This window comes from Rissa tridactyla, chromosome W (genome assembly GCF_028500815.1).
Source record: "Rissa tridactyla isolate bRisTri1 chromosome W, bRisTri1.patW.cur.20221130, whole genome shotgun sequence".
NCBI lineage: Eukaryota > Metazoa > Chordata > Aves > Charadriiformes > Laridae > Rissa > Rissa tridactyla.
This window is the reverse complement of record NC_071496.1, coordinates 10,892,727-10,907,936: the sequence shown is the minus strand read 5'-3', so window position 1 is coordinate 10,907,936 and position 15,210 is coordinate 10,892,727. Positions and strand designations below refer to the sequence as shown.

General features: G+C 46.6%; 1 protein-coding gene across 1 annotated transcript in view; it reads right to left on the bottom strand.

The window, feature by feature from the left end:
* The window catches only part of LOC128902112 (SET-binding protein-like), a 321,291-nt gene that overhangs the window by 192,429 nt on the left and 113,652 nt on the right, over positions 1–15,210 (bottom strand). Inside the window, exon 3 of the mRNA XM_054184502.1 lies at positions 2,141–2,212. Coding sequence (XP_054040477.1) covers positions 2,141–2,212 — 72 coding nt within the window. The remainder of the gene's footprint in view (positions 1–2,140; positions 2,213–15,210) is intronic.

Here is a 15,210-nt window from a genome sequence, read left to right as displayed (position 1 = left end):
ATCAAGGGACCCAAATCTCTGAGAACGTTGCAAAGAGCATGGTGATAACATATGAAAAACTGAATGATACATCACTCATTTAGACTAATGAAATGGTAAAAATTACTTCTTACATCTTTGTTAATTTAAGTTAGCAAAAAACAAAAACCAAAGAAAGGGGGCTTATTAGCATATCAATAGGAATAACGGAGTGAAAATGAGGGGAAATCTAGTAAATGGGGCAATGTGTTTCCCAGTGAATAACACTAGGGTGGACAATTTTCAAACATCCTGGGATGAATAAAACACCGAACCACATCCTACCCACCACCACCACCACATTGACCAGTTGGTCACCGCTGTACTGCAGTGTACCAGTGTCAGTGGGTCCATCTGTCCTGCATTGCGCCCATCCCTGGATGCCAGCCATTGCCTCCAGCACTGACCGCAGCCACTTCTCTGGCCATTCTGCAGCCAAGCAGCTTCACGTGGGTAAAACCACAGATGGCTGCCCAAAACAGCAAGGACAGAGGATACCATTGCCAACAACCACCTGCCACCTGAAGCCCTCGTCTAGCAGGTCTGCAGAGCTAGCTTCTGTGAGCATTACCATTGGAAAAAACACTGTTTTGCATCTCCTGCATGCCTGAAGAGTTGTCACAACTGAATTAAACCCCTCAGCATTTCCCAGACTATCCACCCACTCCCTGGCTTTCCAGATGCAGAGCTCTACACCAGGACCAACAGACAGTTTCTTTAACTGCAACTGGCAGTCATTTTGCTCCTCTCCGTGCTCTCAAAGCTGAGAGCCATCAAAGATTAGCAGAAAAAAATTTGACTATTTTTCCCTAAGAAGCAGCACTGGTAATAGGCTTCAGGATAAATCCTCCTAAATGCAAGCGATAAGCGTAGACTGTGTGAAGGCTGACAGGTCTGATTATAATTATCACGGCGAGGGAACCAGAACTAACCTCCCTTCTGGAAGGCAATGACAATTCCTGGAAGGGAACATGCAAGTGAATTATTATAAACAAAATCATTGCAAGTGGAATCGTCTTTCACTGGGAAACTAAATAAGGCCCTGATTTAGGAGGAAAAAACCCCAAAACCTTGATCACTTGTTAAAGTTCATCCCAGTAGAAAACGGCACTCAATCATACGCTTAAGTTTCACTGACTTCAGGATGATGGGAGCAAAAGAACGAAGCGGGACACTTAAAGCATGGGATGGAGCCATTGCATGTAAGAGGTGTTTGGAAATAAAGGATATCTTCTGAAACCATACTTAAAGAACATGCTCTGCAACATAACATGACCAGAGAGTCCCAGAGAGCATGTTGGTCCTGACTGAGCTAAATATTCAAAACTAATATTCAAACAACCTTTCCCCCTTCCTCACATCCTAGAAGGAAGAAAGCCAAACAGAACCAACACAGATTTCTTCAAATTGCATCTATACATTGACTGAAATACAACAACATTAGCTTTTCAGCAGGGTTTTGAGGTACATATAGTAGGTAGTATTCCTTCAAGATCATCCTGCCCTAACCTGCTTTGTGCTTTCTCTCACAGCATCACATTTTTCTTTGGCTGCAGGTTGTTTTGGCATTTCTCATTCTATTTCCATTGGAAACTCAGAAATAGAGAAGTGGGCTATCTGGCATAAGAGTAGCAGTACAGTAGCTTTTTCTTTCTGAACAAAAGGAAATGGATATTATCTTCTTAATAGTGGGCTATAACTGCAGAGGAGATGAGAGCCTCAGAGTCAAAGGCAGTTCTAGGAGTTTCATTCTCATTATATCTGAATTGAGTGAAGCAAATAAATTGTGCAAGGAGACATATGGAAGCTCACTACACAAATGGCCTATTTAAGGCTCTTACTTCCTAATTAGGTCCTGGTGTCAGGAGGTTGGTAACAAATATTCACACATAGATCATTTGGATACAATACAAACTGTTCTAAAACCCAAACCATCATAATGGCGTGCATTAAAAAGAAGCTCTATTTCGCTTGATCTTTTTAGACTCTTTCGTTTAGTACTTGGAATATCAGTTTCTGTGCTATGCACATTCTAAATTTCGTGTCTAACATTGAAATAATGGGATTGGAAGGGGAAAAGGAAGAAACAAAAACCTTCACAGTAATAACCCCTTGTTCTTACCTTGTTCACAGATTTCACTACTGGACTCTGCACAGGGAACCCACACTCTCTTCCCAAATTCTTCATCTGACTCTGTGGCATTTCCCAGAGCAAAGAGAAAAGAAAGAACCTTGATTGTGGGAATGATCGTGCAGAAAATGGTCACAAGCATCCAAAATTTCACTCTGCCCTTCTTCATTTCATTACAGCTTTCTACGTGCCTACTACCACCTGCCAGATGGGACCTGGTGCTGGGGTTCACCCTCAGCCCCACTCAGTTTTGGAAGGTCCCCCAAGCTTCTCCTTAACCCACGCAGATGCATAGGTTTCTCCTCCCAACTAGCTCTGGTAAACATATCGGCATCACGGGGTCATCACGGCTTTCCCCGGCAACTGTGGGGCATGCAATGAGCCGTGATGGCAGGGGGTGGAGCCATGGATTCCTATGACAACCCATGTCAGAAAGGCTTGGGAAGAGCAGGAAAATGTCACAGGGCTAATCACTCACCCCCACGACTCAGGACCTCCTCAACCAAGAAAAAAAGAAAGGTAATTGTAGTAGGTGACTCCCTTCTGAGGGGAACAGAGGGCCCTATCTGTCGACCGGACCCATCCCACAGGGAAGTCAGCTGTCTCCCTGGGGCCAGGATCAAGGACATACGAAGGAAACTCCCTACCCTGGTTCAGCCCTCAGATTATTATCCACTGCTGATATTTCAAGTAGGTAATGACAAGATAGCTACCAGAAGTCTAAGGGCAATGAAGAGAGACTTCGGAGCCCTGGGACGGCTGGTTAAGGGATCAGGAGCACAAGTAGTGTTCTTCTCTATCCCACCAGTTGCAGGGATTGATGAGGGGATGAACAGGAAGAGTCAGCAGATTAACTCCTGGCTCAGGGACCGGTGCAACCGTCAGAACTTTGTTTACCTTGACCATGGATTGATATACAGGACACCAGGCATGCTGGCAACAAGTGGGGAAAGCCTAACCCAAAGGGGAAGAAGGATTCTGGGACAGGAGTTAGCAGGACTCATGATAGGGCTTTAAACTAGCTTTGAAGGGGGACAGGGATGTAACCAGAGTGACTAAAGTGGTGCCTGGGAGCAGCATGCCAGTGCTGGTGGGTAAAAGTGTTAGCAAGGTCTTGCAGCCTGTTGTCGCAGTGGAGGTGGGAGATGATGACCCATGTGCTAGCAAAGACATGAGGAGTAGTGATAGGTTGGCAACTGCAGAAATGTCTGAGCGCGGACAGGTGGGAATAAGGGCTTGTCCCCCCAATAAAGTGGCAAGGCAATTAGCCCAGCTGAAGTGCATCTACACGAATGCACGCAGCATGGGCAACAAACAGGAGGAGTTGGAGGCCATTGTACAGCAGGGAAACTATGATATAGTTGCCGTCACAGAAACGTGGTGGGAAGGCACGCGCAACTGGAGTGCAGTGATTGATGGCTACGAACTCTTCAGAAGGGATAGGCAAGGAAGGAGAGGTGGCGGGGTGGCCCTCTATGTTAGGGAGAGTTTTGAATGTCTGGAACTTAACAGTGTGAATGACAGTGTTGAGTGTGTATGGATAAGAATTAAGGGGAAGGCCAATGAGCCAGACATCGTGGTGTGAGTTTGTTATAGACCCCCCAACCAGGATGTAGAGACCGATGAAATATTCTATAAGCAGCTGGCAGAGGTCTCACGATCGCCTGCCCTTGTTCTTGTGGGGGACTTCAACTTCCCAGACGTCTGCTGGAAATATAACACAGCAGAGAGGGAACAGTCCCGGAAGTTCCTGGTGTGTGTGGAAGACAACTTCCTAACGCAGCTGGTGAGGGAGCCAACTAGGGGAAGTGCCCTACTGGACCTGCTGCTTGTTAACAGAGAAGGTCTTGTAGGGGATGTAAAGACTGGAGGGCAGAGTGATCATGAAATGATAGAATTTTTGATACTTGGTGAAGCAAGGCGGGGAGCCAGCAGAACTGCCACCTTAGATTTCCAAAGGGCGAACTTTGGCCTGCTTAGGCGCATGGTCGAGAGTGTCCCTTGGGGGACAGTCCTGAAGGGAAAAGGTGCCCAGGAAGGCTGGTCTTACTTCAAGGAGGAACTCTTAAAAGCACAAGGGAAGGCCATCCCCAAGTCCCAAAAAACGAGCCGACGGGGAAGAAGACCAGCCTGGCTAAATAGAGAGCTTTGGCTGGACCTCATGAAAAAAAGGAAAGCTTACATTCTCTGGAAAAAGGGATTGGCAACTTATGAGGATTATCAAGATATAACGAAGCTGTGTAGGGGGAAAATTAGAAGGGCCAAAGCTCAATCAGAACTCATCTTGGCCACCACAGTTAAAGACAATAAGAAGAGGTTCTTTCAGTATATCAATAGAAAAAGGAAGACTAGGGAAAATGTAGGCCCACTAACGAATGAGATGTGCGCCCTAGTGGTGGAAGACACAGAGAAGGCAGAGCTACTGAATGCCACCTTTGCTTCAGTCTTCACTGCTAAAGCTGTCCCTCATGAATCCCAGGCCCTGGAGGCAAGGGGGAAGGTCTGGAGAGAGGAAGAGTTTTCCACAGTAGAGGAAGATCAGGTTAGAGACCACTTGGCCAAACTGGACATCCATAAGTCCATGGGCCCTGATGAGATGCACCCGCGAGTGCTGAGAGAGCTGGCAGATGTTATTGCTTGGCCACTCTCCATCATCTTTGAAAGGTCATGGAGGACAGGAGAGGTGCCTGAGGACTGGAGGAAGGCCAATATCATTCCAGTCTTCAAAAAGGGCAAGAAGGAGGACCCAGGGAACTACAGACCGGTTAGTCTCACCTCTGTCCCTGGGAAGGTAATGGAGCGACTCATTCTGGATGTCATCTCCAAGCACGTTGAGGAACAGGAAGTCATTGGAAGTGGTCAACATGGATTTACCAAGGGTAAATCAGGCTTGACCAATCTGATAGCTTTCTATGATGTTATAACTGGTTGGCTGGATGAGGGGAGAGCCGTAGATGTCATCTACCTTGACTTTAGCAAGGCTTTTGACACTGTCTCCCATAACATCCTCATTAGGAAACTGAGGAAGTATGGACTAGACGAGGGGACAGTGAGGTGGATTGAGAGCTGGCTGAGTGACAGGACTCAGAGGGTTGTGATTAATGGAGCAGGGTCATGTTGGAAGCCTGTAACCAGTGGTGTCCCCCAGGGGTCAATACTTGGACCAGTATTGTTTAACATATTCATCAATGACCTGAACGAGGGGACAGAGTGTATCCTCAGCAAGTTTGCTGATGATACCAAACTGGGCGGGGTGGCTGACACCCCAGAGGGCCGTGCTGTGGGCCAAGGTACTCTGCACTGGTGAGGCCACAACTGGAATACTGCATCCAGTTTTGGGCTCCCCAGTTCAAGAGAGACAGGGAACTACTGGAGAGAGTCCAGCGTAGGGCAACAAAGATGACTGAGGGACTGGAGCATCTCCCTTATGAGGAAAGGCTGAAAGAGCTGGGACTCTTTAGCCTGGAGAAGAGAAGGTTGAGGGGAGACCTTATTAATGCTTACAAGTGTCTCAAGGGTGGGTTTAAGGAGAATGGGGCCAGACTCTTTTCAATGGTTCCCAGTGACAGGACAAGGGGCAATGGGCACAAGTTGGAACATAGGAAGTTCCGTTCAAATACACGGAAAACCTTCTTTACGGTGAGGGTGACAGAGCACTGGAACAGGCCGCCCAGCGAGGTTGTGGAGTCCCCTTCTCTGGAGACTTTCAAGACCAGCCTGGATGCAGTCCTGAGTAATGTGCTCTAGGCAATCCTGCTTTAGCAGGGGAGGTGGACTAGATGATCTCTAGAGGTCCCTTCCAACTCTGAAAATTACATGATTCCTTGATGCTAACCCGCCTGCTTTGTTTAAGAGTTAAAGCAGGGAGCCAAAGCCAAGGATTACCACATTGCAAAACCATTAAAACAGGGTAAGTGCTTGTGATTCAAGATTGTGACTGCAGCAAACTCACTCTGCTCTGTGCTTCTGCATTTCTGGTACGAAAATGAGATCTTCCTCTCCCCTTCTTCCCCTCCTGCCTCCTCTTCCCTCGTCCACCTCTCAAGCCCTTCACACAAAGGTGAAATATTTTACATTTTCACCTGTGGTGATGCAGATCAGAGAGTGTTTTCTCTGCTTTGCTTTTCACTGATTTTGCCCAAGGCATCCTTTTAAGCACCAGCCTGTGCAAAAATAATAGGTGGCACGATTCTCTGTAACTGGAATCAGCAACAAATCAGCCATCTGCCACTCCAGGGGTCTGAGATTAACCCAGCTACTGGACCGTGACTGCAAAGCATTTGCACATTTAGATTACAGAAACGTGAGGTTACCGGACCAGAAAAATAAAAGACTAAGAGTGGGGAAGGTGTGGGGAGAAGGAGTGAAAGATAGCCTTTGAAGAGTTCTCCAGATTAACCCTTCTAGACACAAGTCATCTCCTAACAACTCCAAGCAGACAACATTTCTCATTATATAGTGTTAAAAGGATGACGGATTTGAAGGAAGCAACTTGAGATTCATGAGGCATCATGTTTCAGTGAAATACATCCAAAGACACTTCTTTGATACAGGGAGAAATAAAGACAAAGACATCCAGCTGCCTTGTCAATGCCTTGCAATGCTCCTTGGGAAGTATGACCAAGCTGCCCAGATGGCTTACTTGGACCATTTGGACAGTACAAGAGTAACATTTTTGTCCCAAGATGGACAAGCTCCCTTACTCCTGAGCATTGCCAAGACACCGAGGAAGTGAGAGAGGTCTGCGTTCTGAAATACAAAGGTTTAGGAAGGTCTCTTCATTTACTGTCCTCAGTTTACCTTCCTGAATAAAAACCACCACATTGCTACTTTGAGCACGTGGATGCTGTTAGTCCACCTAAATATTTGTCTGTATCTTTGAGATCCTCTCTATAGATCTGTTGGGAATTGTTATTTGGTAACTGAAGTATTGAGAGGTTTAAATCAGTAGTAAACACAAGCTGGCTCCACATTTAAAAGTGCGAGCCATGCTCTGTGCAGGTGCATGGCAGGTTAGGACAACTGCCAGGGTCTCATTTGCTCACTTTGATGTGGGCTTTAATCCCCACTCCTGGCATTTGCTTTTGTAGGTTAGCATCCCATGGTCAGGGATCTCAGGTTAAAAAGAGGAGGTTGTGGCCAAAGAAAGTGTCACAGCTGCAGCCAAAACTATCAGCAAGGACTTCTGGGAAATTCAGGCAAGGTCTGCATGGTGTGTGCCCTTGGTGAGGATGGTAGCTTAAAAACACAACTCATCTCATTAAGTCCAAAGAGGCAATTGAAAAGCAAACAGCAAGCACATGTGTGAATACAAAACCACATATTTTTATGTGTATACTTTATTCACGAACCATAGAATCATAGAATACCAGGTTGGAAGGGACCTCAAGGATCATCTGGTCCAAACTTTCTTGGCAAAAGCACAGTCCAGACAAGATGCTCTAGGACCCTGTCCAGCTGAATCATAAAAGTGTTCAATGATGGGGAATCCACCACTTCCCTGGGGAGATTCCAATGGCTGATTGGAATATGACACGAAGAAAAGGTAGGATCAGGTGGAAGGTACAGTGGTACACAGATTACTCCAAGTTACTTGGACAACCCTTTTGTTGACATTTGCTATGGTTTCTTCACCCTCCCCAAGTTTTCTTGAGCCAAGCACTACATACTTGTGACAAAGAAAAACGAGAAAGAAGAAACGACAGCATCTCCTCTGTGCAAGCCCAAGTTGAGCTGCAGCAACTACATGGTTCAAGGCACAGCTGAAAGGAGGAAAAGAAGGGGATCAGTTGCTGCAGATGTCCTACTCTATACAAAACCTGCTAGTGTCACCTCAGAAATGAGTGCACATCCTATCAACATTAATTTGGGACTGAGCTTTCGATCCTCCACAGAGGAAGAACCATTGATCTGTGAGAATCTGTGAGAAGAGGGTAAGGAAAGCAGTCTGGATAACACCTTTAAGTCTCCCTAAATTGCCCACTGTTTATCACAATATTTCCAAAAGGCATTGCTTGGGCAGTATTAGATGCTCCAAAACCAGGTCTGAAACCAATGGTGAGATTTGAAGTCCTTTGGATATATACTAGGGCATGGCTTTCAGGTGAGAGAAGTAACAGGGATCATTCCACACCTGGGACTACAAACTGGGCCAAGCTAGCAACCCAACAACCCACAAGTTTCTGAGATGCAGCAAGTTAATGAGCCTCTGCCCATGCTATAGAAAGGTCTCCTTGAACTTGACCTGCTGGCTGTGTGAGTGCTAAAACTGCTGTTAAAACAGGATCTGGACCCATTTTCAAACCCAAAGTCAGGGATTTTCTCTTTCTGCAGTCTCCAATTTCTGTAAAGCCAACCTAAAACTTCAGAACCAGAAAGGAGCATGTGTGTGGTGGGGAGAAAATCTTTGCATTCAGCTTCAATTATTGAACTACTACAAGAATGCTTGTGCTGGCAATAATTTTAAAAAGGTTTTAAATCAAAACCCCATAAAAAAAAACCCCACAATGTACTTTTATGTACCTTTTCCTAGCCTGTGAATGGAGGGAAGAAGGGACCAACACAGGGCAAAACCTTTTCTTTCAGACAAAAATCACAGTAAAACTCCAGCCCATCCTTGCAAATTAATCAACCTTATGAACTGCTGTCGAAGTTTCAGCCCTATATAATTATTTTTATTTGTTTTATCCAGGCAGGCTTTGCAGGAAGGGGTTTTTGCAACCAAAGCACCGACGCTGCATTAACCAGGTACTCAGCTGAGCCATGCAGAAGCCTGGAAGTTGCCTCACCCCCCAGCAAATGAGAAGTGGAGGGGAACCGACGCAGGCGACGTTGCACCTTGCAGGGATTTGCGTGTCCTACAAGTAACCTTGCATCAGGATACAGAGCCACGAGAGCAGCCTTGTGGGTACAGAGAGAGGAGGAGGAGGACAGCAAGGAGGAGGGGAAGGAGTGGCAACAGGAAAACAATCAGAAAACTCCCTGGGAATCAAGTCTTCTCTTCCTCCCTAGGAAGAAAATTAAAAAAAAAAAAATCCCTCCCCAATACAAAGATGGCAGGAAATGAGCACACGTGTTCCTTGTCTGCTTATAATCCTTTCCAGCGAGCATCGTAACAGACACACATGGGCTAGAGACTGGCTATGAGCAGAGCATTTCTGCCAGATGCTTCCCATGCTGCACCAGCCTCAGGGTGCAAGGGGCTGTCCCCTTTCTGCTCCCTCTCTACCCCAAGTCCCCAGCAAGGGTCCCCTTTTTTTCCAAGAACCCCTAAATATCGCTGAGGGGTAGATGAAGGGGGAGAAGAGGGTCAGATTTAAAAGGCGAAGGGGAAGCAGAGAGGTGGGACAACACCCCTGAGCCGAGCCAGCAGCCCCGTGGATACAGCCATTCTCATTCCTGGCACATTTCGCTGCTCTCCAGTGCAGCCCAACTTTGAAATATTAGTGCGGTGCAGAGTGCCATTTTTGAGTTGCTGCAGCTCCTTCTTGGCACCGGTTCAGCTTTTTGTCTTGTCTTCTACTCTGAGCACCCAGCGGATGGAGGAAGAAAGAAAGGAGGAAAAATAAAGCCCTGCTGCTTTGCCACCAGGGCTGTCAGCCTCCTCACGGCACCCCGCACCCTCCCAGCCCACTCCCAACCAAACCCACTTGGCAAACATAAATCTCCTCCCACCTCCACAGCAGCCAGTTCACAGCCTTCTCCCCACACACACACCCCCTTTTTCATTGCTCTCTCCTTTGTACTCCTCCAAAGTTTTCCAGCCAAGCGTTACAACCTTCCACCCCCCCTTTTTCCTCCATCCCCAGCCCTCCCACCTCCTCCTCTCACATCGGCAAACAAAAATTGTGCCATGGTTGCCAATACACTGGCATCTCCTCGGAGTGGAGAGACACTGCACCCACAACATGCCTGGCGGGTCCAACCCAGATCACAGCTGCCCAAGCGCAGGCAAGCTGCAGTGCTCACAGGTGCACACATGTGTGTGCACACACATGTATCACAGGGCAGGGCACGCTCCGTTTGCATCCCTTGGCATTGCTGTAAATACAGACTTCCTGCAAGCTTGCATTTGTCAACTGAATTCCTCCTCCTGCTTGTGGGGCCAGGAGAAAAACAGAGGCGGAATAACGAGGGAGGGAGGGTGTATATTTTTAAGCAACCCAAATATGGCACTGAGAGCTTCCACCAATAACTTCTCAGCCTGTTGCGCTGGCAAGCAGCTGCTGGTTCCAGCCTGGCACCAGCTTTGATTTGTTTTTCTCTCCTCTTAAATGCCCTTCTCCCAAATATTTATTCCCTTTTTTTTCTTTTTATTTTTTTTCTTCCCTTTTTCCCTCTTAGTTTGTCCATAGAGGGGCTGCCTCCCACTCCCACCCACAAATCCAAAGCATCATGTGTGGAAGGAGCACCAAAGGGAGTGAAACATGATATAACACTCGATGGACCAAGAAGGGGAGGAAAACACCCATATGTACACACAACATATGTATGCTCTTCTCTGAGGAAGGAGGAGAAAGTGAGAGATGCCCTAAAAGCAGGCAATATGATCCTTGTGCATGACAGGATGTGCAAGCCCCAGCCCCCTCCATGATGGAGGGAGGAAACAGGTTTGGTTGGGAGGTAGAGAAGAGGTTGAGGTAAAACACATGTTCTCCATGGAAAGGACCTGAGAGACCCAACTTTCAGCCAGTGACGTGACTCCAATTAAACCAGAGTTTGAAACGCTGACATTTGCATGACAGAGATAAAGTGGTGTAAAATGCACTTTGTCTGGTGCCTGGAGGAAAGAGATTTGGAGAAAAAATATAATAATGCTGATGCTGGGGATGGCTTGGGAAGGACATGGAGGGAGGAGAGATGCGCTGAGGATTTTAGCATGCTGGCATGAGTACATTAAGCTGCAATCCAGGCTGGAGACCCAGAGCAGGGTATGGCCCCGTAGGCAGCTGTTGGTGTCCCAGGGGATTTTTATAAGCTTGGTTGGACTGCTTTGTCCACTGAGACACATCAGGAGTCCTTGGAAGCCATGGGAGTTAGAGGGCGGTGAAACAGATGGGCACCCGGTGCCTCCACTCCCTGTGGCAACAAGTCCCTCCAGAGGCCCAGCAAAAGTGCCAGGAAAAGTCTGGTTCTCACCAAACATGCTCTGGACACCTTGGGGAATAGCAGAGCAACCGGCTTGAAAGTGGTGTCGCAGAGACAGACCAGGAGACAGACAGACAGCATGCTCGGGGTGGTACAGACAAAACAGCAGTGTCCTGAGTAGCTGCCTAATATGTATCTTGGCAAAATCTCGCCTGGCTGTGGATGAAGCAGAAATCTCAGGCTGGAATTGTAAATGCGTCAGTTGGTCTGATTTTTGCTTCCCTGGCCTGCATGCATAACACAGGAGGAAAGCAGAGGGCTGGATGACACCCGCTCGCTGCCAGGAGCCACATGGAGGAGCTAGTCCTTTGGCCACTGCCAGCTGCTACATGTGAAGCAGTTGATGGGCAGGCGCTGGAGTGGACTTAAAATAAGCAGATGCCCTGCTGTGACTGCACTCATTAAGGGATGTGTGTGTTTGCATACTTAAACTGAGCCTCGGGCCTATGCCCTTAGGAGCACCTCTGCCACTCTGATTTGTCCCCTGCGCAAGGTCCACGTTGGAGCTTTCTCCGGGCCACCGCAGCACAGCTGGGGCTGGCTGGGTTGGATAGAGCAATATCCAAGTAGGGCAACCAAATCCCCTCTTCTGAGTTGTGGTTTCACTTTCCCAGGCCCTTTGCATAAGGATGTCATCCAGCGTTGGCAATGGTTCCTCCCAACATCTGCTTCCAAAGTCAGCTGGTGTCCATACGAATCCTCTCTCCCAGCTGGTTTACATGCCTGTTTTCTCTCTTTGCTATTCCTCAGGCTTAGGGTGGCTTTCTTGCCCTTCCCTCCAGCCTTTAGTACCAAGTGCTGGCATTTGGCAAGGCAGACTGGGTCCCTCACATGTGTCCATGGCAAAGCAGACCCTGAAACCTCAGTTTGAGGCCCACGCAGAGAAGCATTCCCAACTGAGGTATCTGTAGCTCATTGAAGTAACTCCCAGATAGAGGCTTTCAGATCCTTTGAGTCGAAAGGCACTATAAATAAAAGATATTACTGACTAACAAGTTCTCAGTTGCAAACTGGAGTGGGAAAGAATATTTTAGCATCTTCTTTCTAAGCACATTAACTTATGGCAGACATGATTGTTCAGGTCTTCAGAGCTGAAAACTTCACACAGTATGCAGTACGTTGAGTCCACACACTCCATCTCCTGCTTCAACAGCTCTAAAATCCACACTGCCCCAATGCTATATCCCCCCAGTGCAGCGAGCATCCAAATATTGTGTCATTTTGGGGGTTAACAACAGTAAATATACACTCCATGGTGATCTTTCCCAGGAAAACCTTAGCCTTTGCCGCTGTAAGCTCACAATAGATGGTGCCTAAAGTTTTTTATCAACTGGCTTCTGATGCTTCCCTTCCCAGGGTGAGCAAGCACTTTGTATCAATCATCTGGCTTGCTTTAGTGCAGTGACCCAGCGCTGTGCTCCACTGCTGAAAGTTCAGGTCCCAGCTGTGGGGCTAAACTCTTGCTGACACTGTGCTGATTTCTCCATCTCTGTCACCCATGCTGCCAGGGAGGGAGGAATGTTGTATTTTTCCAGGATGAAAAAGAAAGAAAACGATCATGCAAAACATGGAGAAGATGTGGCAAAGGAGAAGGGGGAGGAAAGCAATCCCTATGTGTGCGGTTAGGTTGAGGAGAGGAAATCCTTCAGGCAGCACGAGGCACTTCATCACATTCTTCTTTTTCTTCACCAAGGATAAAATCTTGCTCAAGAGGCAATTAAAATGTTACCAGCAAGGAAAAGCTTTTAGGATGTCTCAAAGAACTTGTGTGCGTGCACAAGTGCATGGGGAGAGATGCAGAGGGGGAAATCACTAATAGTGACGGGTAAACTACAAAAGGTTGGGTGGTTTGTTTTGGATAAAGATCCCTACATGCAGCCCTCAGTCTTCAGAGCAGGGCTGGAAATGTCTTAAGAACAGACCCTTCTTGCATGATTTCCAGTATCTCTAAGAGTAGTTGCCCATGCCAAAAATACCACAAAAACAGCTTTTCTTCTTCTTCTTCTTCTTCTTCTTCTTCTTCTTCTTCTTCTTCTTCTTCTTCTTCTTCTTCTTCTTCTTCTTCTTCTTCTTCTTCGCCACAGTGTTTTGGCTCTTCTGCTTCTGGTTCCAAACAAAACCTAAAACCACAAAGTTTTTGACTTGAAGGTTGAACTGTGCTTATTTAATGTCAAGCCATCCTGGTTCTCATGACTGCATACATAAGAGGGAAATAAGGAAAAACAGTGCTGTGATTGTATGGAAAACTTTAAAAGAAAACACGACTCCCTGAAAACTGGCAGAAAAAAAAGCTGGCTTCCCTAAGAGAGGACTACAAGACCTGATTTCTCCCACTTTAAGCAGACTACTTATCTGTAAGCTGGCTATTCTTACCACAGATAACATGCAAGATCGCAGCGTTCCCAGCTCAAATGACCCTGTTAGCCTTGGGTGGTTATTAGTCAATAAACTCTATTGAATCAATATACAAAATAAGGACTTAGAAGAGAGTGTTGTTTCACCACCCAATATGGAAACTCATCAGATCTGCGGTAGCCCTAATTTCACAGAGAAGGAAGAAAGGAAACAGTTTGAACATGATCCAGTGCCCTCCAGTTTTCTTAAATCAGAGTGTAATTGAGGTAAAATAGCCCGGGGATGGTGCTGTTGGGATGAAAGCGGTATGTTTTGCTTAAGTCCTCTGGACAAACAGGGCTGTTGCAAGGCTGGTTTTGATCTCTGGCTGGATTTACACCAGGATATCTCAAGTAATATTGCTCAATGTGTAAGGCAGATCACAATCAGACCAGTGTGCTTTTAAGGATGTTGCCAGATATCCTATGTCCCTGGACTATTCACCTCGGGAAGGTTAAAAGCACATACGTTCACTCTACGTGTAGTAAAGAATGAATGTTTTGCTGTTAAAGACCAGATGATGTTCTTCCTAAATGATTTCTTGTAGTCTTTTTTCCTACCTTTCCTATTATTTATTAATTACTCAAGCAATGATCTTCAGCTCATCCAAGTGGTTTGGAGACCAAGACTTGGGTCTTTAGCTGGTACAAATCAGGATAACTCAATTCAAGTCAACAGAAATGATGGATGAAGTCAATGGAAAAGGTGTGATCAAGAGTTTTTATTACATAGGTTTCCAAAACAAAGGCATGGCCTTCTAGACAGCACAGTACATACAGCCTAAGTATTTTCTCACTGAAGGTGATGGCACTTCTTGTGGGCGACCAAGACGGGTACAGGAGGCCCAAGTCCCCATTCGTGTCCACACGTGTGAATCAGTAGCAACTCCATTGCCCGTCACATGCTGTGCTCTTTGGAACATCTGTTCATTACATCCTGCTAAATGCTGCAGGATGCTGATCATTTTTGTCAAAACTTGGCTCTTGTGCAGCTTCTTAGTTTAGATGGTGGGAGGGAAGGATGGGTTTAGCTTTTGGCTTGAAAGAAAGAAAGTAAAAAATCTGTACCCTTTCAAGAATGCTGAACAGTTGAGAAATCTGGCCCTGAGCTTTTCTGAAAAAGAGACCAAATCAATCTAGTTATTACACCATTCTCTTGCCTATGACTAACACATGGATTGATATTCACTTGCAGGAAATGCTGGTGAGAGACGGGGGTTCCCATTCACTCGTGCTGTTTACCGCTCCCCTGAGATCACAGGCTTCAGCGATGATGGAGCAGATCGCTTCACAGGCGCATGATTTATACGCCAAAACAGGTTGTAAATCAGAGCAGAGGAAGAAAGGACTGGAACAACACTTGTTTGTAGAGGTGACCATTGGAAAGAGGTGTTGACCGCGTTCACTTTACAGGTCTCATCTTTTAAGTCTATGCTTGCTCACACTGCACCATAGGGATTGGGTCCCAGGTCGGAAATACGAGGAGCATGTCAATAATTTTCCAGAGATTACACAGGGGGT